General features: G+C 35.8%; 3 protein-coding genes across 13 annotated transcripts; 1 reads left to right on the top strand and 2 right to left on the bottom strand.

Annotated features, from left to right (window-relative positions):
• Nucleotides 1-547: 547 nt before the first annotated feature.
• On the bottom strand, nt 548-2,770 carry LOC108369708 (acyl-CoA synthetase family member 2, mitochondrial-like). The gene is made up of 4 exons (XM_017624878.1): nt 2,520-2,770; nt 1,149-2,450; nt 931-1,072; nt 548-871 (listed from the first exon to the last, which is right to left on the bottom strand). Exons 1-4 carry the CDS (start codon nt 2,630-2,632, stop codon nt 629-631), a joined length of 1,800 nt encoding a protein of 599 aa, XP_017480367.1. The 5' UTR covers nt 2,633-2,770; the 3' UTR covers nt 548-628.
• A 1,297-nt stretch (nt 2,771-4,067) lies between these two features.
• On the bottom strand, nt 4,068-6,497 carry LOC108369707 (uncharacterized). The gene is made up of 4 exons (XM_017624877.1): nt 5,794-6,497; nt 5,023-5,302; nt 4,683-4,974; nt 4,068-4,603 (listed from the first exon to the last, which is right to left on the bottom strand). The coding sequence occupies exons 1-4, from the start codon at nt 5,945-5,947 to the stop codon at nt 4,241-4,243; spliced, it is 1,089 nt and encodes a 362-aa protein (XP_017480366.1). The 5' UTR covers nt 5,948-6,497; the 3' UTR covers nt 4,068-4,240.
• A 4,678-nt stretch (nt 6,498-11,175) lies between these two features.
• On the top strand, nt 11,176-19,023 carry LOC108369706 (acyl-CoA synthetase family member 2, mitochondrial-like). 11 transcript variants are annotated; one of them, XR_001848551.1, is made up of 7 exons: nt 11,179-11,314; nt 11,380-11,561; nt 13,628-13,955; nt 14,017-15,023; nt 17,573-17,714; nt 17,795-18,522; nt 18,917-19,023. XR_001848551.1 is itself a non-coding variant. In XM_017624876.1 (6 exons), exons 2-6 carry the CDS (start codon nt 11,470-11,472, stop codon nt 18,026-18,028), a joined length of 1,803 nt encoding a protein of 600 aa, XP_017480365.1. In that variant the 5' UTR covers nt 11,176-11,244; nt 11,415-11,469; the 3' UTR covers nt 18,029-19,023. The 11 variants fall into 11 exon arrangements, 3 of the variants coding, with proteins under 3 accessions (XP_017480365.1, XP_017480364.1, XP_017480363.1); XR_001848549.1 differs by having other exon boundaries at nt 18,873-19,023; XR_001848547.1 differs by having other exon boundaries at nt 18,826-19,023.
• Nucleotides 19,024-25,435: the final 6,412 nt, after the last annotated feature.

Raw genomic sequence — 25,435 nt, 5'->3', positions numbered from 1 at the left:
ATACACCCCGGCTTATCGTGTAGCGGTAGCTTTCGGAAAGGTGGAAAACATATATTTAATAATTGCGCCGGGTATTTAATGTTCGGCTCCGCCCGAACTTAGACTTTCTTACTTGTTTATTTAGTATTTCGATATCAAATTCGGAATCAGCGATGTTTTTTAAGAAAATCTAAACCCTTTCCAAGTTTTAGGCCGCCATAATGGATGCAATTTTTTTGTTTTAGCTCAATATCAATTTCTGAATCTTACCGAAAACTGACATTTTAAACATGCAATTTTTAAATACATATGTATATTTCACAACTAAAAACAAATTTTTATTTCAAAGCCATTATTTGTACGAACGTCGCACAGTGGTTCCAAATTAGCATTTTGCATTCATAATTCACTGGAGCGTTCATTTTTCACAGGGTTAAAATTTGTTTTTCGAATAAAAAAAACATGATAGTTCTTTTGTATATACACCTTTGTCTCATGCCGTTGATAACAAAAAATAACAATAAATACTATAAGTTTCAAATTTGTAAAACATATTATTAGAGCTTTATTAAAATAAAAATTATAAATAATACAGTCCACATCTTATATTTTTTTGTATATCTATATCTACTTATAAACAATTTTTTTTTTAATTTCCAGAACTTTTTAGTTCTTTGTTAAACATGTTCAATAATTCGAACTTTTGTATCTTCCCAGACGAAGTTTTTGGATATTCGTCAACGAAACGCACATAACGAGGCACTTTGAAATGCGCTATTTTGCCCTTACAAAAGTTCTTAACTTCATCAACCGTAAGTACTTTAGCTCCAGAGCGTAAACGTAAATAAGCACAAATTTCTTCGCCCATGCGCTTGTCAGGAATACCAATTACCTGAAAAAATGAACAAATCCTTTATTGCCAATAGTAAATAAATAAAAGATAATATATACCTGCGCTTCTATAATATCCTCGTGTGTATCCAGATAGTCTTCTATCTCTTTAGGAAATACATTTTCTCCACCACGTATGATGACATCTTTCTTACGTCCAAGAATGCGGCCCACACCATTAGGTTCCAGTATAAAAGTGTCGCTGTGAAATTTGAAAACAAAATAATACGCAAAAATTAAGACAGAATAGTTTGCAAACCCTCTTGCTCAACCCTCACCCAGTCTTGAGCCAGCCATGCTTATCCAGCACTTCTTTGGTTTTCTCGACATCATCGTAATATTCAGTCATCACAAAGTATCCACGAACACACAATTCACCCACTTCCCCGAAGCGTACTGTCTCCCCTTTATCGTCGATAACTTTAGCCTCCGCGTGTTGCAACAAACGGCCAACAGTTTGCGCTGCTTCCTCTTCGCTCTCTGTGCCATCCTGCATAAAGGAGGCCGCAGAGTTTTCTGACATTCCATAGCCGATGTAAAAGTTTTTTAGAGCAAACATTTTTTTCGTTTGAGTATAGATTTCTGGCGTGCAAGCCGCCCCACCGACAATACCTGTCTCCAGTGTATGAATTGGCTTATTCAGCTCGCGTTGCTTCTCCAACAGATCGACATACATGGTGGGCGTGCCGAATATCATATTACAGCCTTCGGCAGCCACACTCTCAAGCGCCGCAACACTGTCGAACCGCGGACTGGGGAGCACCAATGTCGCGCCATGACTTAAGGCGGACATCACGACGCTCAAACCGAAGATGTGAAAGAAGGGCAATGTAAAGCAAATAGTTTTATGCGACTTGTGTAACTCATAAAAGAAACCGAACTGATGGCCTTGATTTAAGTAGGAAAAGTGACTAAGTAACGCCACTTTGGGTACGCCAGTGGTACCTGAAGTGAATTGTATATTGCAGTCGCTTTCCGGCGCGATGAGCTCAACATTTTTATTCAGTGCGCTTATATCTTGTAAATCAGCTTTGCTGCGGCTCAACTCCTCCCAACTTTGGAACTCACTGAGCGGCGTGTCACTTTGCACAACTACATGCCTTAAATAGGGAAATTTCGGATCGTTAATGGGACGGCGGCCATTTAAACTCGTGCTCGGCAATAATTCTTTCAAAATTCCATAGAAGTCTTGCAGGCCACAGTTGGCCTTCGTAACGAGCGTTTTAACGCGCGCCTTCTTGAGTGCATATGCTATTTCTTGCGCCTGCAATGCTGGATTAATGCAAGCAACTGTATAACCAGCCAGTGCAGCTGCCAAGTAAGTGATGTACCACTGGGAATTATTTGTAATCCAAAGTCCCAAATGATCGCCGCGCTGCATGCCGAGTTCGTTGAGTTTCACTGCAAGATTTTCCGCTTCATTTTTAACTTCAGCGAAAGTGTAACGCTTGTTTTCGTGCCTCGAAATTAGCGCAGGCCGCTCGCCATACTTTGAAGCGGATATCTGTACCTGTTGTCCAAGCGTGCGATAGAGCAAAGGTTCGTTACCCACCTGGTGGAAATAAGCTCGGTCCGAATAGCTGAAAGTAAATAGTTCATTGCGCAGGTAAGTGAAATTTTTTGTATATAGTAGTAAATTTTCCACTAACCATCTTCGATTATTCAGTTGAATTTGATAACTTGCCGATCTGACAGCATTTAATTGGGCATTTACTTGTTTGCAATGTCCTATAGCACGCAAAAGTGTCAAACGAATTTGCATGTTGAATATCAAGTAATTTATATATTTACTCTTGCGCGATATACTACTATTGGACTTAGACCGGCTCTTTGTGATAGCGAACAATGAAAAGAGTAGCTTTTGAAAACGAGTGTTGACTTCTCCACGACCGCCTACAGACTAATTGTAACAGCTCAGCTGTATGGGCGCATAGCTTTTGTTAATGGTAGCACGATACCCATATATATATATTTAGAATGTATTCTGAATGAGAAAAATAGCAAACCTTAAATGCGCTCATTCTCGGTGTTAATACTCCAGAGTGTTGCGGTTTGCCGATAATAGCTGCTATGGCTAGAACCTGTGATGGAAAAGTAGGTACAATTGTACTTTTAAATTTGCAAGTATATTCGGTACAACCACAGCATTTTAGGTGCATTTGGAAAGTAGCCAAACCACATTTCGACGAATCTAGATTAAGAAAGGAAAAAAGGCAAAGGTAAAAATAAAAACAAACAAGTAAAGAAGTATATGTAAATTCGGGCGAAACCGAACTTCATATACCCGGCGCACCTTTCAGCAAGAGCATTTTTCCCAATGTCAAACAGTTTTGATAATATGCTATGATATATTGAAATAACTGTACCAAGTTTGATGGAAATCGATAATTCGGTTATCGATATACACTTACATAGTCATAAATGGGTGGGGCCACGCCCATTTTACAAAAATCAATAATCTTGTGTCTTGTTAAAAGATTCTTGTAAATTGGGGTATTTAGTTATTGAAATATCGGAGTTTTCGTATTTCTGAAAATTACCGTTATATGGTAAAAGGCAGTAATTTTAGTCTGATTTCAAAAATTTTCAACATATCCCCGATATACCGACCGTTGACTGGAAGGTATTGAGCGTGGTCAAGTCATTGTCAAATTAGGGTGGTCAACACTCATCCTTTTATCCTCCAGATAAATAAGATGCCCGAATACATCCTTTATGGTCGATTTGGCAAGATTTAGGTAGCGTAAACTTTCTCGTAAAAAAGGGAAACCTTGCCGAAAACAATATAAACACGCTAGAGTTGAGAAGAATCTTGGAATCGAAGAGATCCTAAAATCCTCCCTCAATATGCGCAATGTGGATACCGGTGAGCTGGTCACTGCATATAAGTTTTAAAGGGAGCCTAGGGGTAATACTTAAGACCCTTCAAATAAATCTCCACAAAAGTAAAATTGCCTCATCCGAGCTTCTCCTCAACTTAGAGTCACCTCGCTTGCTTCGGTTATACTAGTATGCAGACGGCTATAGTAGTAAAAGCAGGGCTGCATAACTATATAAACAAAAAATCGTTTCGTTTCGTTTCGTTTCGTTATTTATTAAAAAAACAACTTATCAAAAAATTTCATTTGCTTATTATGAATAAACAAAATATGAAAATAAAAATAGTTTCGTTAGTTATCAAAAAATTTTAACGAAAAAAATTTCGTTTCGTTGATTATCAAAAAGGAAATATCAATAGTTTTTTTGTTTCATTATTTAAGAAGAAAATTGTAAGCAAAATTTATGTAGGAGTACGTAGCATTATGGGATTTCTTTTTATTAAATAATTAACAAATAGTAAACAAAACGCTGTTAAGAAATTATGCGAAAACTAATTGAGCCGTAACATTAACATCGCTTCAGTGATATCATCACTCAAACCTGACCTATAGTCATTAATTATATATTTTAAAGTGGAGAACGCCCGCTCTACACTAACTTGCGTAGCGGGAGTTGCATGAATAATTTTGTATAGCTGGTACAAGGTACTGTGAGTAAATTTTTTTGACTCCCAATAGTCTGCTAAATTGGCCTTCAAATCGCAATTTTCATTGAATGCTTCTATGATTGAAAATGCCTCTGTGGTATTTTCGCTTCTTGGTTCGTATTGGGAGATTTGGTTTAGTAGTGTGCCAAGCAAATTGTCACTGTCTTCATGTACTTCACTACTTGAATTAGCAGCAGGCTCTTGCGTCTGCAAAAAGATGTCAGAATACTTGCAATTGTATCTTTATATTTCAAATCATAGAGATCAAACATATATATGTACATACATTGTTGTCATTTCCATGAATTTTTAAGTAGAGAGCCTTCAAATGCGCTACTGCAACTGATTTTAAAGGTGCGAATTCTGGACTGTGGAGTAACCGTCTCAGTCGCGGATCAAGATAGATTGCTGCCGCCACGGTTGGGTTTTGGAGCAAGTTATCTTTCCTCTGGTTTAAAGACTGCAACAAAAGTTTGGAAATGTGATATTTGTCCGCTTCTTTCTTTACAACAAGAATCATTTCCAAATAGGTTTTAATGAAGTCTCCAAATAGCAAATTTTTTTCTTGCAATTTTACGGTTGTCTTTTTAATTATGCTGAAGCTGCTTAAAAATTCATCTACAAATGACCAGTCAATATTGGCTTCTTTCATATTTTCTGAGATGAATGTGTCTAAGTTTCTCAACCGTTTAAGTAACTCATACGAGTAAGACCAACGAGTTGGACAATCAGCTGTGGGAGGCAATAAATTTTGTGACGATATGAGTCTGTGCATTGCTGGCGTACGCAGCTTTCGCACTACATTGCGGCATTCTCTAAAACAGTTTTTAATTTCTTCATTTTTAAAAACGTCGTTTACGCTTAGCTGTATGGTATGCGCGGCACATCGTATAACTACAATTGACTCTAAAAATAAAATTATGTAATGTACACAATACTATTATTAATATAGCTGTTATAACACTAGCCTACAGTTTAAGAAAATTATTTGATTTATATACATATATATTTCATTTTATTTTATTTTATTTTATTTTATTTTGTTTTGTTTTGTTTTATTTGATTTTACTTAATTATTATTTTTTATTTTATTGTATTTTTACTATTATTTTATTTTACTTTTTTTCAATTTAATTGTACTTTGTTTTTTTTTTTATATTATTATTATATATTTTATTACAATTATTATTTTTTCTTAATTATCTATATTTGGTTTTAATATTTTTTTATTTATTTTTTTTTTATTAGGATTGATATTTAATTTTTTTAATTTAATTTGTTTGTTTTGTTTTTTTTTTTCTATTATTTTTTAAGTTAATATTATTTCATTTTTCTTCTTTTTTTATAGTACTGTAAACTAGTTTTATTGCTACTATTATTATTATTTAATTGCTTACGAAAATTTTGCGAAACACAAGTGTCGAATTCTAGATCTTCAAAAATGGTTTCGAAACTTTCAAAAAAGGCATCGTCGACATCTTCTGATGGATTTAGTAAAGGCATTTCTACTTCCTTACTTTCGTGTTGCAGGAGGTTTCCGCAGCTGACCATGTTGCTGCCGTTATCACTTGTGATACTGCACACTTGACTAATTGTGATATCATATCTATTGAAATTTATTAAGTTAAAGTAATAAGTAAATAAATTTTGAATGTTGAATTTTCAACAAAAGTTAGATAAGTAATTAAGTATGTATGTATGTACATTAATTTTAAAATTAGAAAACGCTAATGCTACAAAAAACGCTTTGCTATCTTTAATATCAAGTAATTATTGACACATACCTTTCTAGACTTTTCAAAATTAGTTCTTTTAGGTTTCTTGCGGTGTGTTTTTCACGAAAATTATTTACTGCCAACGTTTTTATGGTAATTTCTCCATTTAGTAAATATTGCGCATTTAAGCATACCACGTTACGAAAAAGCCGCTGGGCACTGTCAATTTTTATAGATATTATGCGATTTTTTAGTGTTGTTTTTAAATTGTTAACTTCATTTGTATGTTTTTGCATTAAAATCTCCCCTATATTATTACGGGTAATTTTGTGCAAACTTAATTGTCGACATATTGGCGTAAATAACTTTTGAATAGTGTTGGTATTAAAAAATCTTAAGGCTACACCGCATTCCGTAACGAAACCCGCGCAAATATCTTGCACGTCGTTTTCACTTAGCTCAAGCTCAATTTTAATTTTTTTTCTTGCTGGGTCGTCAGCATTTTCGCTTTGCTGTACTTGTTGCTGCTGCACTTGCTCGTCCTGAAGCCTTCCAAAGGCTTCCTTATGTCTTCTGATCAAATGGCTTTTGAAATTTCCCAAGTGATCGCTTGTTAATTTCGTTTGGCAAAATTTGCACACAAATAACCCCTCTCCAACTAAAAAGCACGATCGGACTAATTCGCCTACTTTTTTACGACCCATTATTCCCGCAATTGCTTCAAATAATAAAATTTGCCTGTTTATTAAATTTTATGTTTGCGGCAGAAAAAATTTTCCTTTTTTGATATTTTTTTTGATAATCAACGAAACAAAATTTTTTGTTGACATATTTTTCTGATAATTAACAAAACGATTTTTTTTTGATAAACACATAATGTTAACATTATCGATGTAAAAAACCAAAACGATTTTGAATTTTCGTTTATTGATAAAATTAACGTTAATGTGCAGCCCTGAGTAAAAGGCAGGGACCTAGATACTATCAGTAATGTAATTAACAACGCCCTTCAAGTCGTTAATCAATGGGCATCTCGATTGAGCCAGGGGCAGAAAAGCAAGAAGATATAAGGTCCCAGGGTGGAGATCTCCGAGGCTAAAGTGGTCAATAAAAAACCACAAAGTATTTTGGAGTGTTGGAGTGCAAGTGGGTGCCGGGATATACAGTCGAGAACTGAACGTCAGGTGGGCAGTGGTTGCCTGACCACTATAGCATATTTCAATCAGAGGTTTTCGCAATGAAACGACAATCAAGTGAACCTATACGTAGAGAGTCAGGCGGCAATTAAGGCAGTTTCCTCATATTGTATTTCAACCAAACCGCCATTCGCAGCCGGGAGGCCATTTACAGACTAGCCACCGACAGAAAGCTGCATATACATAAATTGGGTGCCCGGCCACAAGGGATTAGAGGGTAATGAAATATCAGATGAGACTGCCAAGACTCTCGAGCAGACAAAATATATTCGTAGACCACTCCAACACTTGTATAACGAAATGGACGATAATATGATTAGGCAGTTCATGGCTAGTTGGAATGTGTTAACCACCTGCAAAACTGCAAAAAATTATGTGCGAAAACGGTGGAAACAACTATATTCGCTTCTTTTTCCGGCTACCAAAAGAAGGCTGCAAAATTATTACCGGATAGCTTACGGGGCATATCTTGGTGGCTGCTCATGCACAAAAAATGGATATCAATAGCGTGGAAGGTGCAGAAAGTGTCGTGGGGGAGGAGACCGATTCGGGAATTTAGAGGACATCTCAAAAGTAGAGCACAAAATTCTACTGAAAGTCTCAAAAACCGGTGACATCCTTGTGATGTCTACTTCAACGCGTAAAACCGAGCTCCAACTGGTAATATTACCTACCTACCAGTCTTTGTGCAGCCAACGATGGCCACATTAAGTTAAGCTAACCAAGCCTAACCATTCATGTCCTTGTTGGTTAATGACGCAGAAGCATGGACAATGACAACATCCGACGAGTATTGGAGATAAAGATATTGCGGAATATTTACCGGACTTTGCGCATTGGCGACGACGAATACCGCAAACGATGGAACGATGAGCTGTATGAACTTTGCGACGATATATGGATCTTGAAATGGTATAGCGGCTCCTAGGGACACGATATAGAACAGAAACTATCGATATGGTACTCATTTAAAGTATCGCCTTAAAAATATCGGGTACCCATTAATATCGCAATAAAGGCTCGATATTCCAAATATCGATACCAAAATCCAAAAAATTTATCTAAATATAGGTCTCGTATACAGGCCGCTGTGGTGTAATGGTTAGAAGTGCGCAAAGCTTGAAAATGAAAAACCGCTTTCCAGTAAAACATAATCGCCGTTCAGAGTCGACCTAAAACTGTAGGGACCCCTTATGTGCCAAAACATTAAGGCGCGCGCGACAAATTGGAGGAAAATCTCGGTCAAACACTAACATATTGTGTAACAACACGTAGAGATTGAGGTATTGACTTAAAACACCAACATGCAATCCTTACTATATTAGAAATTTCTGCTCTTTAAAGTCCAATTTATATCGGGAAGAATTGTTAATAANGCGACAAATTGGAGGAAAATCTCGGTCAAACACTAACATATTGTGTAACAACACGTAGAGATTGAGGTATTGACTTAAAACACCAACATGCAATCCTTACTATATTAGAAATTTCTGCTCTTTAAAGTCCAATTTATATCGGGAAGAATTGTTAATAACATTATCTGTGTAATGTGAGTTTACGCCTTTCGATACGATACTAGGGTTCTGGTACTCGATTCCAAAAAAGATCGTTTAAAAACTATCGAGTAGAAATTATCGGTGTCGAATGCCAAAAGTATCGATATGGTATCGTATCGTATCGAAATTCGTGTCCCTAGCGGCTCCGCAGTCTCGATCATATCGTATAAGTGGCCAGGAAATGGTCCAGTCCTCAATGCATTCATGTGGTGCCCACTGGTGGTAGCAAAAGCCGACGCCAGCTAGCACTGAAGAGAAACCATTGGCCTGCTCCATTGAACTCTGGCCGGCCCGTCGACTGGTCGGCTGCCATATTAGGAAATGTATTCGACCACCATTTCCAGTGATCATATTTTCTAATGTTTACACCTGGTATTTATGACAGCGCTCAAATTTACATATGGGTGTGATACAAACAAGGAATACCATTTGTTTTGTTTAACGTTTTTAGGCTATTGTATAGCACATAATTAGCTCTATATCTAACCGAAAAATGAAAACAATCCAACTGCTTGGTCCTGAAATATAAGCATTTAAAGAGAGTGTCGTTACGTGACAAAAAATGGAAGTAGATTTTTTCTTTTCTTACAAAATCGCAAAACTCTGCGAATTTTGGATGGCTATTTTCATGAAACTTATTTTAATATGATTTGGAGCAATTCTAGTTGTTTTTAGAGTTTTTTGAATTAATGCAACTTGTTTCAATTTTCTTTTACAACCCCAAGTGTGTAACGTCACGTGACGTAGCGTCCCGTGACATAAATTTCCATCGTTATATTTTTGTTAATATTGCTTTTAAATGAATTTTTAACGCAAATAAAACATGTATTTTATGTAGAATATACTTTATATTTTGACTTCAGCGCCAATTCAGGGTTAATTTGTTGGAAATCTATGACTTATTATGTTTCAACTACATACGCCAAACTCGAACCAAATCGGACCATAAATACGGTTTTTCGAAATATCTCAATCTTGGCGCCACTTAGGAAGACCATTTTACGCAAACATGATTCTACTTACATAGGCAGTATATATTTTAAAAAGCAGCCAAATCGGCCGTTAGATATAAGATTTTTATTTTTTTTTTGTCGTGGTGGACCTTCCGATGGAAACACCCATATACACATTGGACCTACATCTGTATGTATATTTATGCTTTTAGTATATGCGATAAAAAAATGACAATTTGATATGAAAATGCTTAGTTCTATATAATATGTATTATAATTAATAAGCATCTGCGTATGTATGTATTTTTATATGTGCATATAGTTAACATACATTCATTATAAGCATATGTACATATATATATTAATACATGTTTGAACGTATGCACATACATATATGTGTATAATTTCCCCGATGAAAAGCCGGCACCGCACTTAATACATATGTATGTATTAGTGATCATTGGGTATAAAATTAACCACAATTCTCTTACTAAGAGTGAAAGTGTACTCTTAAGAAATGGCATTGTACTAGGTTGGTCGTTTTTTTAGCCATTTTATATGACTATATATTAAATTAATTGGGAAAAAATTGTCATATGTAAAAAAAAGTAGCATTTCTTTCTATATACTATGAAAAAATAATACGGCCACTGAGCGTCATTTCAAAACGTCTTGAACTTCACGTTGTCGATAAAGTCGATTTGTGTTTTTTAATGATTGATTGACGCCGAACTTGCGCTAAGACAGTTGGTAATCTTCGGAAAACTATTTTTTTATCTTTGGATGAACTATTTTTGTTGGTGTTAAGAATAAGAAAATGTTGATCTTTGAGAGGGAACTCCTTTAAAGATTTACTGTTACTTGTCTGCTTGGAGTGGTAGGCAAATGTTTTGATTTGATATGATTCCCTCGATCATTGAGTTTTTCGAGCATTTTCAAAAATAAACTTTATTATACTATAATTGAATGGGCTATAAAACTGCATACGTAGAATTTTTCTAAAAAATTTGATTAGAAAGTTCCAAATTAGTACGCAAATTTCTTGAATTTTCCTGAGTTTTGCACAAAGTTCTAAAATCTAAAAATAGTATGAACTATATTTTTATTAAAAATAAGCGAAAAGGAAAACTTTGCATGTATTGCGAAAAATTCTCTGTGACAATACTTTTGTCCGGCATTGTATATATTTTAGTTTCAAGTGTTTTCAGCAATTTGTTTAGCAACTGTGTATGTACTAAATACATGGTACTTACTATTTTGATACAAATGTAAGTATGTATGCGTAAATCTATAAATTACAAATATAGTGCTCTCCGCTTCGCTATTTGTATGAAAAAAAATCAGTTGTGTTCCAACCATTGACGTAGCATGAATATGATCGATAGTGCTAGAAAATTAAAAAAAGCGCTACTGGTAAAACAATCGACAGTGAGTGTATATTTGTAATCAACATAGCAAAGCTGGTAGCGATTCATATCAAATACGAGAACGCGTCCAGGTGATTATTTTTTTTTTGTGCAAATAGTCGCATATCATTTGAAGAGCGGTTTGTTTTTTCATTAGTGATCGCAATCAATTTCTCTTTGCCGCTTCTTTAGATCAACTCAAGCATCATTAATCTCCTCAACGTGTACGAGTACTGTGAAAAGAATAATGATCAAACAACTACAACCGGCTTCTCTGCAATTTTACAAAAATGTACTCAGAGCGAATAGTCAACCACATACTCATTATTTGGGGCGTTGGTGAGTATAAATATGTAGCCATAAACGCAAGTCACTCTGTTTACGTTTTTTTTTTGATGTTTAATTTTTTATTGCTGATATGAATTTTTAATAGAGGCGAGCGCGCTGGAAGAATTGCGATAACTACTGCTAAGAATTGCTACCTAACTAGAATTACCTTTTTCAATTCAAAATAAACCAGTTGAAATACAAAATTCAACTCATATAAACCAGCGTTTCTCAATCTGTTATAGGTGTTATTTTTGACACGCGGTGGAGTAAAACTGGTTTGAAAGTGTAATGGTAGGGGAGCCCACGATGTTAAATCGAGATTTGTTCAAGCATTGTGGGGATTTTGAAAGTTAGCTGATAGAAAGAAGAGGCTTGATAAATACTTATTTTTATATTTCATTGTTTCAAAAAGAAGAATATATTTGTTCTATTGTGGGATCGAACATAACTGTTATAGATTCAATATTGTATCTAAAAAAGCATTGTTAAGGAAGCGTCCAGATAGGGATGTTCCGATACAAAGCATCATGAGCAAATGTCATATCTTGTCGGCCATATTTTTTCTATGGAAGAACCTTTTCACGGCGTCGTTTTTATGAAAAATAATTCCTTTAAGCAATTACACCACGAAAATCTAAAGTATGGATATATTTTTACAAAGTAGTGATACCACAGCAAAGGGCAAGCAATGCTTTGAAGCCGTAAAGTTTTGCGGGCACCTTTCAATGGTTGAGTTTTTAGTCTAAGTAATCGTATTACTTCCAGCGTTACTAATGAACAACTATACATATCGACACCTGAGTGGAAGACCGGCAGCCAGTTCGAAAGCGTCTATCTCAGAAAACATTTTATGTACGCCCTATTTCAGAATTTGGTTCAAAAACGCTCAACCTCAATTGAAAATATTTGAGATTGGACGTTTTTGAACCGAATTCCGAAATAAAATGTTCTTAAAAAGTCTTCAGGCGTTTTCGAACTGACTGCCGTGATAGGTCGTTCTTCCACTCAGGTGTCGCAAAAGGTAAGTCATAGATAACGCCTGAAAAATACTTTCGCTTTGTTATATATAAACCTCTTGTAACAATTTTTTTTACGCTCAAAAAATAATTGTTCTTTGTTGAGTTTTATTTTTTCATAAAAAAATAAAAGATATTTTCTGATTTTTATTATTTTTTCACAAAGTAAAACTGTAGTGCTCCAAACAAACAAGTAAATATTCAGCACTTAAGTTTTGTTTTGTAATTGAAAAATAAAACTCACCAAATAACTTTCAATTTGGGAACGAAAAATAAAACTTATCAAATAACAACTACATATATTGTAAAAGAGAAATAAAAATCACGATGCAGTTAGTATGTGTTGAACGCAAAATAAAAACTGAAACATAATAATTAAAACAAGTTTTTTGCTGTATAGCATAGAACTGTTACGTTACCTGGTTTTATTTCATTTTATATTTAAGACCATATTTAATTTTATTTTATTTTATTGTTTGCCTTTTTTAATTCAAGTTTTCTTTTAATTCTTAGATTTTGTTTAAAAATAAAAGTAGCTTTTTTTACATTTAATTAGTTTTTAAGTACTAACTTTTTTTTATAACATTTTTCTTTTTAAAATTTAATTTTTAGAATTTGTTGCAAAAAAAAATTTTTTTACTTAACTTTTTATTTTTTGCTTTATTTTCATAAAATTTTTTATTATTATTTGCTTTTATTAGTTTTTATTATTTTAAAAAATTTACGTTTTGTCCCCGAAACAAGAATAAAATCCCTTCCCTAAAAATTCAGCAAACTCGGGCACCCTATCTAAACGTTAGTCCAATATCCTACAGTGAATACAATTGGAAAATTGTATTCTGGGGACCAAATGCGCTTACAAAAATATTTGGAACGATTTTTCCCAAAAACCAATTCTGAGGTTTTTCTCCGTGAAAGATGCTTCCTAGCAAAGGGAGCCGTCCTAATCTTCCAGATTTATCAACCTTCTCGTTTATGTTACGAAAATATTATTATAGTTTAAACAGCCCCTAACGAAGATTGTCCAATAAATTTAAAGTTAAAATATTTACTTTTCAGCTTATCCACACCACCCGCAGTGTTTATAAAATCGCACAACTTTCATCCCGCGCATCTGCACCACATCGGCAAGGCCCCACTGATCTATCGGAATGTTGGTCAGGAGCTGGAACGCGCCGCAGCTGAATATGGCAGCACGGAATCTATTGTTTCATTTCACGAACAGAAGCGTTACACATTTCAAGGACTCATCGAAGAGGCCGATCGTGTTGCTGCCGGCTTGCTGAAGCTTGGCTTAAAACAAGGCGATCATGTGGGTATTTGGGCGCCCAACAATATGCACTGGTATCTGACACTGATGGGCGCAGCACGCGCCGGTTTGGTGTCGGTAAGTTGAAATATTGCAACAATTATTTTCAAGAGACTTTAACTTTATAGATTTTTTGTAGGTTGGCATAAATCCAGCATTTCAAGGACCCGAAGTGGAGTATTGCTTGAAGAAGGTTAAAGTGAAAGCACTGATAATGCCTGAAACATTTAAAAAACAAAATTTCTATGAGATTATAAAAAGTATTTGTCCAGAGTTGCCCGACCGCGTTGATGGAAGCATCAACAGCACCAGCTTGCCTCACCTGAAACATGTCATCATCGACACAGACAACAAATTGAAAGGCGCGCTGAGTTTTGACCAATTACTCGGCCTGAGCAACCCGGTCGAGCGTGAGGCTATCTCAAAGCTACAGCACCGCATAGTACCAGATAGCGGCTGTAATGTGCAATTTACTTCTGGCACCACCGGTCGACCGAAAGCAGCTGTGCTGTCACACTATAATTTTGTAAATAATGGTACGCATATCGGTAATCGTAATTTGTTGGACAGCAATTCACGTATCTGCGTACAAGTGCCTCTCTTTCACGTATATGGCGTTGTTGTCACTGTTATGGCTGCAATGACACATGGCAGCACATTGGTTCTGCCAGCAGCCGGTTTCAGTCCCGCCGACACGTTACGCGCCATTGTTGACGAAAAATGCACTGTCGTCCATGGCACACCCACAATGTATGTGGATCTCATCAAGAAGCAGAGAGAGTTGAAGTTACCATTGAAGACCGCAAAGATGGCTGTTACCGGCGGAGCGCCATGTTCGCCACAACTCTTTCTGGACATTAAGAATATTCTTGGTTTGGAGCGTATCCACACCGTTTATGGTTTAACAGAAACAACAGCAGTCGTCTTTCAGACGAGACCAGGTGATAGTATGGAACGAATCTTGAATACTGTTGGTCATTTACAAGATCATGTGGAAGTGAAAGTAGTTGATGGCGAGGGGCATACGGTACAGTTCGGTGAACCAGGTGAGCTGTATGTGCGTGGCTATGCTACTATGTTGGAATACTATGACGATGAAGTGAAGACAAAGGAAACTATCGGCAATGACAAATGGCTGAAAACAGGGTAGGTGTTAAAACGTCATACCATCATCTACTTTGGTTTATATATTGACTCTGCAGGCAAATGGGGGCATTGAATTGACCATTTTTGGCCTCTTTTGTATGGAGTAGGTTAACTACACGTACACAACAAATCTTACACCAGGCGCTCCTACTGCGAACTTTTTTTGTATTTTTTTTTTATTTTTTAGTCGATCTGCGTTGCAAAGGAAATCTTTTTTAATCTACCTTGGACTCTCAGTGCTAATTTAAGGTCTTATATTTTAACTAGCTTCTAAAGCGAAAGTCTCATTAACACCGCCTAGTCTGAAAACGTTTATTTAGAAGCCGACATTCTAGTCGGTTATTCTAATGTTTTAAAATTTCTTCAAGCACAACTCCTGGGAGTTGCTCGCAACGCTAAGTCTCAGAGCGCTCCTAGCTGCGACACTATTCTCGTATATTTCCGTAGGCGTGATGTCTTATTCATTTTCTAGGAAAAAATCTAAAATAACCCCAAGAAGTGCACTTATTTTGACAGTTTAACATTTACGGCATGAGTGATGGAGTTCGAAAATTGTCCATTTTATATCGCTACGTGAACGTAATTTGTTCAGATAGGAGGGATTTGTATTCACTGACTGTCGTGATGAACTAACCTACGACCAGGATGACTAAGTCCTCTGCGTACGCAACAAGTTTAGTGGATCTCGTGGTGCGAAGCAGAAGTACATTTATTACGAGGTTCCATTGGAGAGGAGGTAAAACTTTCGTGGAACCGTTTTCTTCATCTCTGCCATTTTCAAAGACAACCTAATGCTTCTGGTACTCAATGTACTGTCGATTCAAAGAAAGACTCAATGGACGTAATCCTTGAGGAATCTTGGATGAGTGGATGAATGCGAACTAAACATGGGTAAAGACGCCTTCCACATTCTGAGAAGCTGTCATGTTTTGGTATATGTATAGATAAGGATGATAGTTGTTAGTTAAGAAGTTATCGTTCGTTGGAGCCTGGCTGGTATGATTTCCTCTGTGCCCGGCGACTTAAGTGTAGGGTTGGAAGGATCTAGTAGCCCAGCTACCTTATCCTCCGTGACGATTTCATTGACTGCACTGCCTCGCATCTAAGTGCTAGGGATTGCTGGCACGAGATAGGCTGTATGTTCTTATATTGCCAGATCCCTCCGGGAAATTGGATGCTTAAGACTCCCAGCTTTTCCGAGAAGTTGGAAGGAGCAGAATTCTTCATTTCTATTGCGTGGCTTGGGCTACGATGCTTCTTTCGATCCTTGTATCGCAGATATGGTGCTGAAACTTCAGATATGCCACCCAATCTCCAGAATTCTTGGTATACTTCGCCCTGTTAAAAGCTTTCATAGCTGATGTTCTTAGTAGTCTTAGCGACGATGTATGTTGAATTAGAGATTAGCACTCAGGACGCAACCGCTGCCTCCAACTGGTAGGCTAAGTTCGTTTCTTCCGCGTAAGGAGATGATACTTCAGACACCACAGGCTAAAACTGTCTGTTCTGTGAGGGTTTTGAAAATTTTTTATCCACACGTGCCAGACCCTAAAAGCCCTTGCGCACATTCCGGTTACCCAGCAGCCGGTTTTCAAGTTACACGTTACCACTGTCAAATCCGCGGTGCTAAATTTGGGGGTAAAGACAAATTGTGCAAATAAAATTTCCCGTTTGACTGACTAACGTGTCTACAAAAAGGTCGTTAAATTGAAAGACTGACTTAACATTTCATAGCTAATTATAAGTTTTTGCTTAAGCATTTACATATTTTGCGTTACCAATATAAATTTAAATTATGAGCCAAATTAGAATGTTTTTAATAATGAGTCAACTCCAGGCACAACTTGTGATGAGATTTTTACGAACCTTGGGTTGTTATTCACGGACCCGCCAAGAAAAGGATTAACTAGATCGGTCAAGTCGATCTCAAGTGATGATGTTACATTTGTACAAACATGTAACATATGAAATTTCGGCTGCAAAAATTTTATTAGCACATTGCACATTGAATGGGTAGCAGCAGCAGGGTTGCAATTTGGTTGTTTTTCATTCGAAGTGGTCCATGAATTGCCATTTTTGTTTACTCAGAAATGTCACATTTCGTTTATTTTTTTTATATTTTAGAGTACAAAATCAACAAAAAAATACACGCAGCTCTAATGCAGTTACCTGTTTAATGTGGAGATGCTGTCTCTTTTTGTTATCACCACGTATTTGTGGTGAAATTTTTTTGACTTTCTCTTACTGAATACCCAAATCGTCTCAAATCACAAAAAGAGTTACTAATGTTTAGTCTCAAATTTAGTGACTTGAGATTAGACTGACTTACTGAATACCAGCATAAAATGGTTTAGAAACAGTACCTGAAAATCTACCTGATGCCGATCGATAAGCGTAGAGGCGTTTACTTTCATAATGCAAAGTTATGGCAACGAAAGCCGTAGTCTTCTATTGCATTGATTTTTCACTCATCCAAAGATATCTTTAATCACCTTTCATTGAAAAAACTATGCTATAAGACTGGGACTAATTACATTTCTTTCATTTAGCGATCAATTCATCTTGGAATCCGATGGTTATGGGCGCATTTTGGGACGTCTGAAGGAGATGATCATACGTGGGGGAGAGAATATTTTCCCCAAAGAAATTGAAGATTTTCTCAACTCTCATCCAAAAATCATTGAAACGCACGTGTGTACATATTTATTTTCAACCATTAATACTATATTTTTTCTAATACCTCAAACACCTTTTCTCTCACCGGCGCGCAGGTGATTGGTGTGCCTGATGAACGTTTGGGCGAGGAGTGTTGTGCCTTTGTGCGTTTACAAGATGGCGTGAAGAGCATTGCGCGTGAAGAAGTGAAGGAATTTGCACAAGGAAAGTTGGCGCATTTTAAAATACCGCGGTATGTGATACCAATAAATGCATTTCCTAGAACTACTTCGGGGAAAATACAAAAGTTCAAGCTGGCCGAGGAATATAACAAAATGCAAAGACAATAGCTGGTAGAATTATAGCTGGAGATGATAAAGTTAGTTGGTATTTGTTGTGCATCATTTTATGTACTCCTACATAATAAATCAAAAATAAAGTATTTTAATGAAATTCGTGAATCGCTTCAAGCTTTCCTCATTTTGCTGCTGGGTTGATGCGCCACTTTTACTCTAACTATTTGTAATCAGCACATTTATAAGTCGGCTCACTGATATGCAATCAGCTGCCTGATACGAGTAGATGACTGGCTAGAACAAAGATAAAACAACTCAGTGAGTACAGCCTACATACACTAAAATATGAGATCGTAAATATCAACAACGTCGGCGGCTCTTATTAATAAGAAACGCAGCTTGAGTGAACGCTAATTTCTTGTACACTAATACAAAAATAAATCTCATGTGCCAGGCTTTAGGCTACTGTATGTGGGCACGGCTTAATCAGTTGTTCTCGAGGCGTCTTTTAGTACAATCGCTTTCAGCGCAAAATAACATTCGAACCGGTAATTTAAAGCGCAAATGAAAGTAAGGGTGTATTCCAAAACGTCAAAATACAAAGCATAGTAGATTGTAATGTCAAATCTGCGCAACCGCGGTAAGATGCTACTTTTGCGCAAGTTTGACGTTCTCTTCTAGTGTGGTTTAGAAATAAGAGAGACTGATGCTTTGTATTTTGACGTTTTGGAATGCACCCTAACTTTGTCGCCTAGCGTGGGGTGCGAAGTGGAACGCGTGGCAAATGGCAATGAATTAAGGCTTATCATTGTTATCGAATTAAACTAATCTTGTGTATGCAATTTTTAAAGAGATTAACTACGTAAACGTGGCATAACTGTTTGGTGCATTATTATAGCTTTGCGTTTTATTTAATTCATTCGCGTTTTTACCTGCATAAAGTGGTCTGTAGGCGACATGCTTAAGAGGCAATTGCAAAGTATTTATCGAAATCTCAACAAACGAGTTCTTGCACCCAATGGGCATCATTCAGTATTTCTATTACGTTGGTGAGTATTTAATTTCAGTGTAGAAATTTTTGTTTTTGTGTTATAAATGTAGTCAAGAAATGAATAAGTGTATGAAGAAGTAATTCTTTGTTCGCTTATAATATGTATAGGGTGTGACCACTAAGTCACTTATCTCGGCAGCCAGTTCGAAAACGCCCTATCTCGGAAAACGTTTCAAGAACGCCCTACTTCAGAATTAGAAGAACGCCCAATTTCAGAATTTTATTGAAAAACACCCTATCTCAGGATTTGATTGAAGAACGCCCTATCTCACATTCCGGTTCAAAAACGCCCTATCTCAGCACATTTTCAATGTATTTCAGCGTTCATCAACCAAATTCTGAGGTAGGGCGTTCTTCAATCAAATTCTGAAGAACGGCGTTTTTGAACTGGGTAGGGATGAAACAATAAGAGTAAATACAAGTACATACTCGATACTTATCGTTCGATACTAAGTAATTTTGGCATCGATACTTATGAGCCAAGTTCTGAGTAGGTATCGAAAAAAATACTCGTATCGAAACCTGATACCAAGGCGATTTTCTTTCGGAAATTTTTAATCCACTAATATAAATCGTCCAGTGCTTTATGGATTTTTAAACGTCTGCGATCTTCAAATATTGAATACGTAAATTTTTTCCTAAAACCGGCATGAAATTAATTTTTTTACAGATATTTTTGTTGTTCTTGCATCAGGGAATTAATTTTGGTGGTGCCAAAATACCAAAAAAATCGATTCAAAATATTTTTTTTTGAAAGTTCATTGCTTGCTGTTATTAAGCCAAAAGAATAAAAATCCAAAGAAATATGGGTTTAAAACTTTTTAAAAACTTCTCTCCGTACTGGTTTCAGGCAAAAAAAAAAGGAAAATATTTAAACCATCTATTTTTGAAAGTCATTGTAAGTGTCAAGGTAATTATTCTACCACACGAGACCATTTTTCCTGAATATCCCATCTCGAAAGCTTCTAAACACCATACCGAGTTTGGTACAACGGTTACTGAGATACATATATGTGATCATAAGTGGGCGGTACCACGCCCATTTTCCAAAATTTTATCATAAACGTATTTCCTGGTAAAGAATTGTTGCAACCATCAATTTTGAATNCTAGCTTTAAAAAAGAAGCAAAGGATGACAAAGAAAACACTAAAATGTTCAACGTAGCCCAGCTCAGAAAATTCGTATCGAAATTTAATCTTTCTAGAGAACTCACCGTATAAAATCCGTTCACTTTTACTATAAGAGATATTCACCTGGAATTTTGTCAACTTAAAAACTTTTATTATTCGAAGTTCAGAATTCGCCGCGGATGATTAAATTATTACTTAAAAAATTTAATTTAATCCAGCTCATACGGAATACCTTCAGAGCCAAAAATACCGATACGAGTAGGTATCGAAACTTTAGATCCGATATCTAACGATACTACTTTCAAGTAAAGGTATCGATACCTGCATGGTATCGTTTCATCCCTAATAAGAATCTGACCTGTACTAATTTGTATTTGCGCAAATATTTGTGTGGTGTATTTTGCGCAATAATAGATATTCTGTTCTCTTTTTACTGCAAGTTAAATTATTTTAATATGTGTTGCAAAATTGTATTCAGACAACACTAAAGGTAGAAAATAAATAAAATAAAAAAACTTTTTAATATACCACGCTTTTATAAATAGACTAAAAAGTAGAAAATAATATTTCTCAGTCCCATAGAATTTGTTTTGATAACTTTTGATTTTGAAATTTTAGCAAAAGTCATTATAAACAATTTATGAGATTAAAAATGAAAAGCGTGGGGCGCATTTAATAAACTTGAATTGATATGAAAAGTAATATACATATGTATGTATGTATGCGGGTATATGAATAACGACCGCTTAAAATCGATCTCAAATTTATACTTCCGTTGTAGAAATTTTAGGTCTACATACATATGTTATGTCGTTTGACTATTGTCAATTAAATATAATGCTTTATAACGCATTCGCTGCACGTTTTTCGTTTTCAATCTCATAAATTGTTTATGATGACTTTTGCTAAAATTTCAAAATCAAAAGTTATCAAAACAAATTCTATGGGACTGAGAAGTATTATTTTCTACTTTTTAGTCCATTTATAAAAGCGTGGTATATTAAAGTTTTTATTTTAGAGAGCAGGGGCTGGATTCTGTAACAGTGAGAAAATGCAAACCAAAACTCATATTTTCTCAAGTGTACACTTTCAGGTTTCAAGCGATTCTCTAAACCACTGTGTAAATATTGTGCTGAATATCGCGCTGAATGTAAAAGTCATCTGTCAGTGAGGAAATATTATGATCAACAAAACAAATGAAGAACAAACTAAATAAACTAAAAACTAACATTGAAAAACATAATGGATTTAATGAGTCTTCGAGACGAAAGACTGCTATTCCTACGTATATGAAAATGTTGTCCGCTTTGAGATATTTTGCCACCGGAAGCTACCAGCGCCCGATAGACAAGATTTTTTGTCCTGTTTATTACAAACGACTGTCAGTAGATGTGTTGAAGAAGTCAAAACCATTCTCAACACTGTTCAAGCGACTTACGTGCGGTTTCCAAATGAAGCGGAGGAACCTGGGATAAAAGCGGAATTTTACCAAAAATATGGTTTCCCGGGTATAATTGGCTTAATGGATTTGAGTCACATCAAAATTATAGCACCTAAAGGAGATCTAGAAAGTTTATACTACTGTAGAAAAGGTAAGTTTTTTTACTGTCAATTTGAAAAGTTAAACTCAGTCAATTGTGTACATCTATAGGTGGTCATTCCATCAACTTATTACTTATTTCGATTCAAAACACCAAATTTGTCATGCCAATGCGTAGTTCCCAGGTACGTCGCATGATGCATACATCTGGCGGACTTCGGCAATTCAAAATTATCTAAAAGGAAAGTACACGAGAGGTCATCGTAATTACTGGTTGCTAGGGGATAGGGTATTTCCACTCCAACCATGGTAGATGACTCCTATAGCTAATCCAGCAAATGAAGAAGAAGAAAAATATAATGTGGCACATAAGAGAACGCGCTGCATAGGAATTTTAAAAGGCCGGTTTCGATGTTTATCTCGACAAAGAACTTTATGCTATGGACCAGAAAAAGCAGGAAAAATAATAAACGCTTGTATAGTGCTCCACAATATCCTATTAAAAGCTAATGTTCCAGTAACCGAAGCAATTGAAACAAATATAGATTTAGATGAATCCAATGAAAATATTTCAATATCACAAAACCACTTACAAACACAAGCAAGAACTACCAGACTGCGAATAGTAGAAACTTACTTCCATTAGACTTGCCTTAAAATAAAATCATAAAATAAACATTTAATGTACTAAATAAAGCAAATTTTGTTTTTTTATCAAAATTCTTTTAATTTTAATCTTATGTTACAGTCGTAGAGCTCTGCAAACATTTCTTCTCCGGTATACTAAAATGAAAGCGTGAATTTGGGGTGGTGGTAAATTTATTTATGTATGAATTTAAATACGTTATATATGTACACAACTACATAATGTTCTTGCTGAGGTCGCATCTACTTCTGTCACGGTAAGTAATTACAACATTCTTGCAGAATCTTTTAAAGGGTATTTATTTTATAGCCAATCAATTTACCTCGCTTTTGGTAAGTGCGGCTATTCACAGGGCTTCTCTATGCTTTACGTGGCTTCTATAAATAAAATATGGGTATTCGTGGAAACGCGTAAATGCCTCGTAACCGCGTAAACCTCGTAAATAACCCGATTTTCTATACAAAATTAAGTAAGTTTACCAGGGTTACATCGTAACGAGCCATTTGCGCGTTTAGATGAATTACCCTAATGTATTCAATATATGTGCAGGCAATATATGTATGTATGTCGACTTACCGTATATTTGTGTATTTTTGTTGCTCTTTATATTCTATATAAATAAATAATATAAAAAAAAAACTTTTTAATATACAACGCTTTTATAAATGGACTAAAAAGTAGAAAATAATATTTCTCAGTCCCATAGAATTTGTTTTGATAACTTTTGATTTTGAAATTTTAGCAAAAATCGTTATAAGCAATTTATGAGATTGAAAATGAAAAGCGTGGGGCGCATGCAATACAAAGCATTATATTTAGTTGACAATAGGCAAACTACATAACATAGACCTAAAATTTCTTCAGCGAAAGTACAAATTTGAGATCGATTTTAAGCGGTCGTTATTCATATATCCACATACATATGAACATATATTACCCTTCATATCAATTCAGGTGGCTTTTAGCAACATGTTGTTTTCCTCCATTAGTTTCAACTTCTTTAGCTCTATTTCTAAATATTCACCTTCAAATTAATTTGAGCCGGTTTTCCTTTTCCTCATCGACGATGATCGATGAGGAGGAGATGGTGGCAGTGGGAGTGCAAGTGGTGTTTGCGGCTCCGCTAAGGGTAATACCTGCCCGGTATTGATTGCCTCACTCTCACTCTTTAAAAACTCAAGCTCCATTTCTGGTTGCTAAAGTTAAAAAAAAAAACATTTGGTTACAAACTACACATTGTTTCCTTAATATAAAAAGGTCCTTTCTAATGCTTTTGTTTCTTTACAGCGAACTTATCAAAACTTAAGTTCTTTAGTTTCGTATTTCTAGATAACACTGGTTTATTTTAAACTCTGAAACTATCTTATTGATGTAGAGTTGTTTTTAAATTCAATCAATTAATTGGTTAGTAATGCACCCGTACAAAGTAAAATTAGTTAGGGCCTCTCCATAATTAGGTAACGATATGTGTTTTTTAGTGCATTAGTCTTAAAATATTCATATTACCGTCACATTTAGCATTTCAGGAACGTTGTCGTTTCCCGTGATGACTACTGCAAATTGCATGCCAAATGGAGAAGGTCGAACACTGATTTCGCGTGGGCAANACCCGTACAAAGTAAAATTAGTTAGGGCCTCTCCATAATTAGGTAACGATATGTGTTTTTTAGTGCATTAGTCTTAAAATATTCATATTACCGTCACATTTAGCATTTCAGGAACGTTGTCGTTTCCCGTGATGACTACTGCAAATTGCATGCCAAATGGAGAAGGTCGAACACTGATTTCGCGTGGGCAATGTATAAAACTGCTCGCAATGAAGCAACCGCTGCCATTAGGCAGGCAAAAAGAAGGTATTACAGCCATAAACTGAATCCTTCACTTCCGTCTAAAGAGTTATGGCGAAACTTGAAGGGCTTGCGAATACACGGCGAAAAAAGAAATGAGACGTGCAAAATAGACCCTGATATCTTAAATGATTTTTTTATTGGCTTGAGCAACCACTGCAACAGCTATAACCTTAACGAAATTGCTGTGAGTACCTCTTCCATTCATGATACTTTTGAATTTCAACGAGTTAGTGAGTCTGATGTTTTAAAATCTATTATGGCTGTCAAGTCGAACGCGGTGGGAAATGATGGAATATCGTTAAAATTTGTAAAAATTGTGCTTCCCTTTGTTATAAGTCCTCTTACTCACATAATAAACCATTGTTTTGCGAGCGGCTGTTTTCCTGCAGCTTGNTTATGGCTGTCAAGTCGAACGCGGTGGGAAATGATGGAATATCGTTAAAATTTGTAAAAATTGTGCTTCCCTTTGTTATAAGTCCTCTTACTCACATAATAAACCATTGTTTTTCGAGCGGCTGTTTTCCTGCAGCTTGTAAAAGAGTGATCATTTTGCCTGTTCCAAAGAAATTCCTTGTATCCGATCCTTCGGATTACAGACCTATTAGTATCATACCAGCATTTTCGAAGGTATGTGAAGCCTTAATGGCTGAGCAGATCTCAAAGATTATTGAAGCTAACAACTTGCTTTCTTCACTACAATCGGGCTTTAGACCAAAGCACAGCTGTGCTACTGCTATGGTTAAAATTTTAGATGATATTCGAGTACCGTTCGATAATGGTGCCTTAACTCTGCTCTGCCTCTTAGATTTTTCTAAGGCATTTGACTCGGTCAACCATACTTTACTCTGCTGGAAACTTAGGAACCTGTTTGCATTCTCTCATAGTTCCATTAAGCTTTTACGTAGCTACCTTGTGGGCAACTTAAAGGAGAGATTGCTTCTTCACAGTTCAAATTTATAAATGTGGGTGTCCCTCAGGGATCAGTTCTTGGTCCTCTTTTATTTAGTATGTTTGTCAATGATGTGTTTTCTGTGTGTAAATATGTTAATGTGCATGCGTATGCTAATGATATTCAGTTATACCTCTCTAATCGTATCGGTCTTGTTGAAGATTTATGTTATAAAGTAAATAGTGATCTGTCTAATATTCTGCGTTGGGCTGAGAAAAATAGTTTGAGTTTAAATGCTGCAAAGCCTTATGTTATGCCTATATGTAAAGATTGGGTGGCCACCGATAACATACC

Source organism: Rhagoletis zephyria, unplaced genomic scaffold (assembly GCF_001687245.7).
Source record: "Rhagoletis zephyria isolate East Lansing unplaced genomic scaffold, Rhagoletis_zephyria_1.1 Rzeph_scaffold_03812, whole genome shotgun sequence".
Taxonomy (NCBI): Eukaryota; Metazoa; Arthropoda; class Insecta; order Diptera; family Tephritidae; genus Rhagoletis; species Rhagoletis zephyria.
Note: the sequence above shows the minus strand (reverse complement) of the source record. Positions and strands in the feature narration are given on the sequence as shown.

Coding starts and splice junctions, on each gene's coding strand:
- LOC108369707 (XM_017624877.1), bottom strand. CDS start 5,947: ATGGTCAGCTGCGGAAACCTCCTGCAACACGAAAGTAAGGAAGTAGAA. Junction 4,975..5,022: donor GAAGCCAATATTGACTGGTC/ATTTGTAGATGA, acceptor TAAAAAGACAAC/CGTAAAATTGCAAGAAAAAA. Junction 4,604..4,682: donor TTCATGGAAATGACAACAAT/GTATGTACATAT, acceptor ATCTTTTTGCAG/ACGCAAGAGCCTGCTGCTAA.
- LOC108369706 (XM_017624876.1), top strand. CDS start 11,470: ATGATCAAACAACTACAACCGGCTTCTCTGCAATTTTACAAAAATGTA. Junction 11,562..13,627: donor ACTCATTATTTGGGGCGTTG/GTGAGTATAAAT, acceptor TTTACTTTTCAG/CTTATCCACACCACCCGCAG. Junction 15,024..17,572: donor GACAAATGGCTGAAAACAGG/GTAGGTGTTAAA, acceptor TCTTTCATTTAG/CGATCAATTCATCTTGGAAT.
- LOC108369708 (XM_017624878.1), bottom strand. CDS start 2,632: ATGCAAATTCGTTTGACACTTTTGCGTGCTATAGGACATTGCAAACAA. Junction 2,451..2,519: donor CAACTGAATAATCGAAGATG/GTTAGTGGAAAA, acceptor ATTTACTTTCAG/CTATTCGGACCGAGCTTATT. Junction 872..930: donor AGGATATTATAGAAGCGCAG/GTATATATTATC, acceptor TCATTTTTTCAG/GTAATTGGTATTCCTGACAA.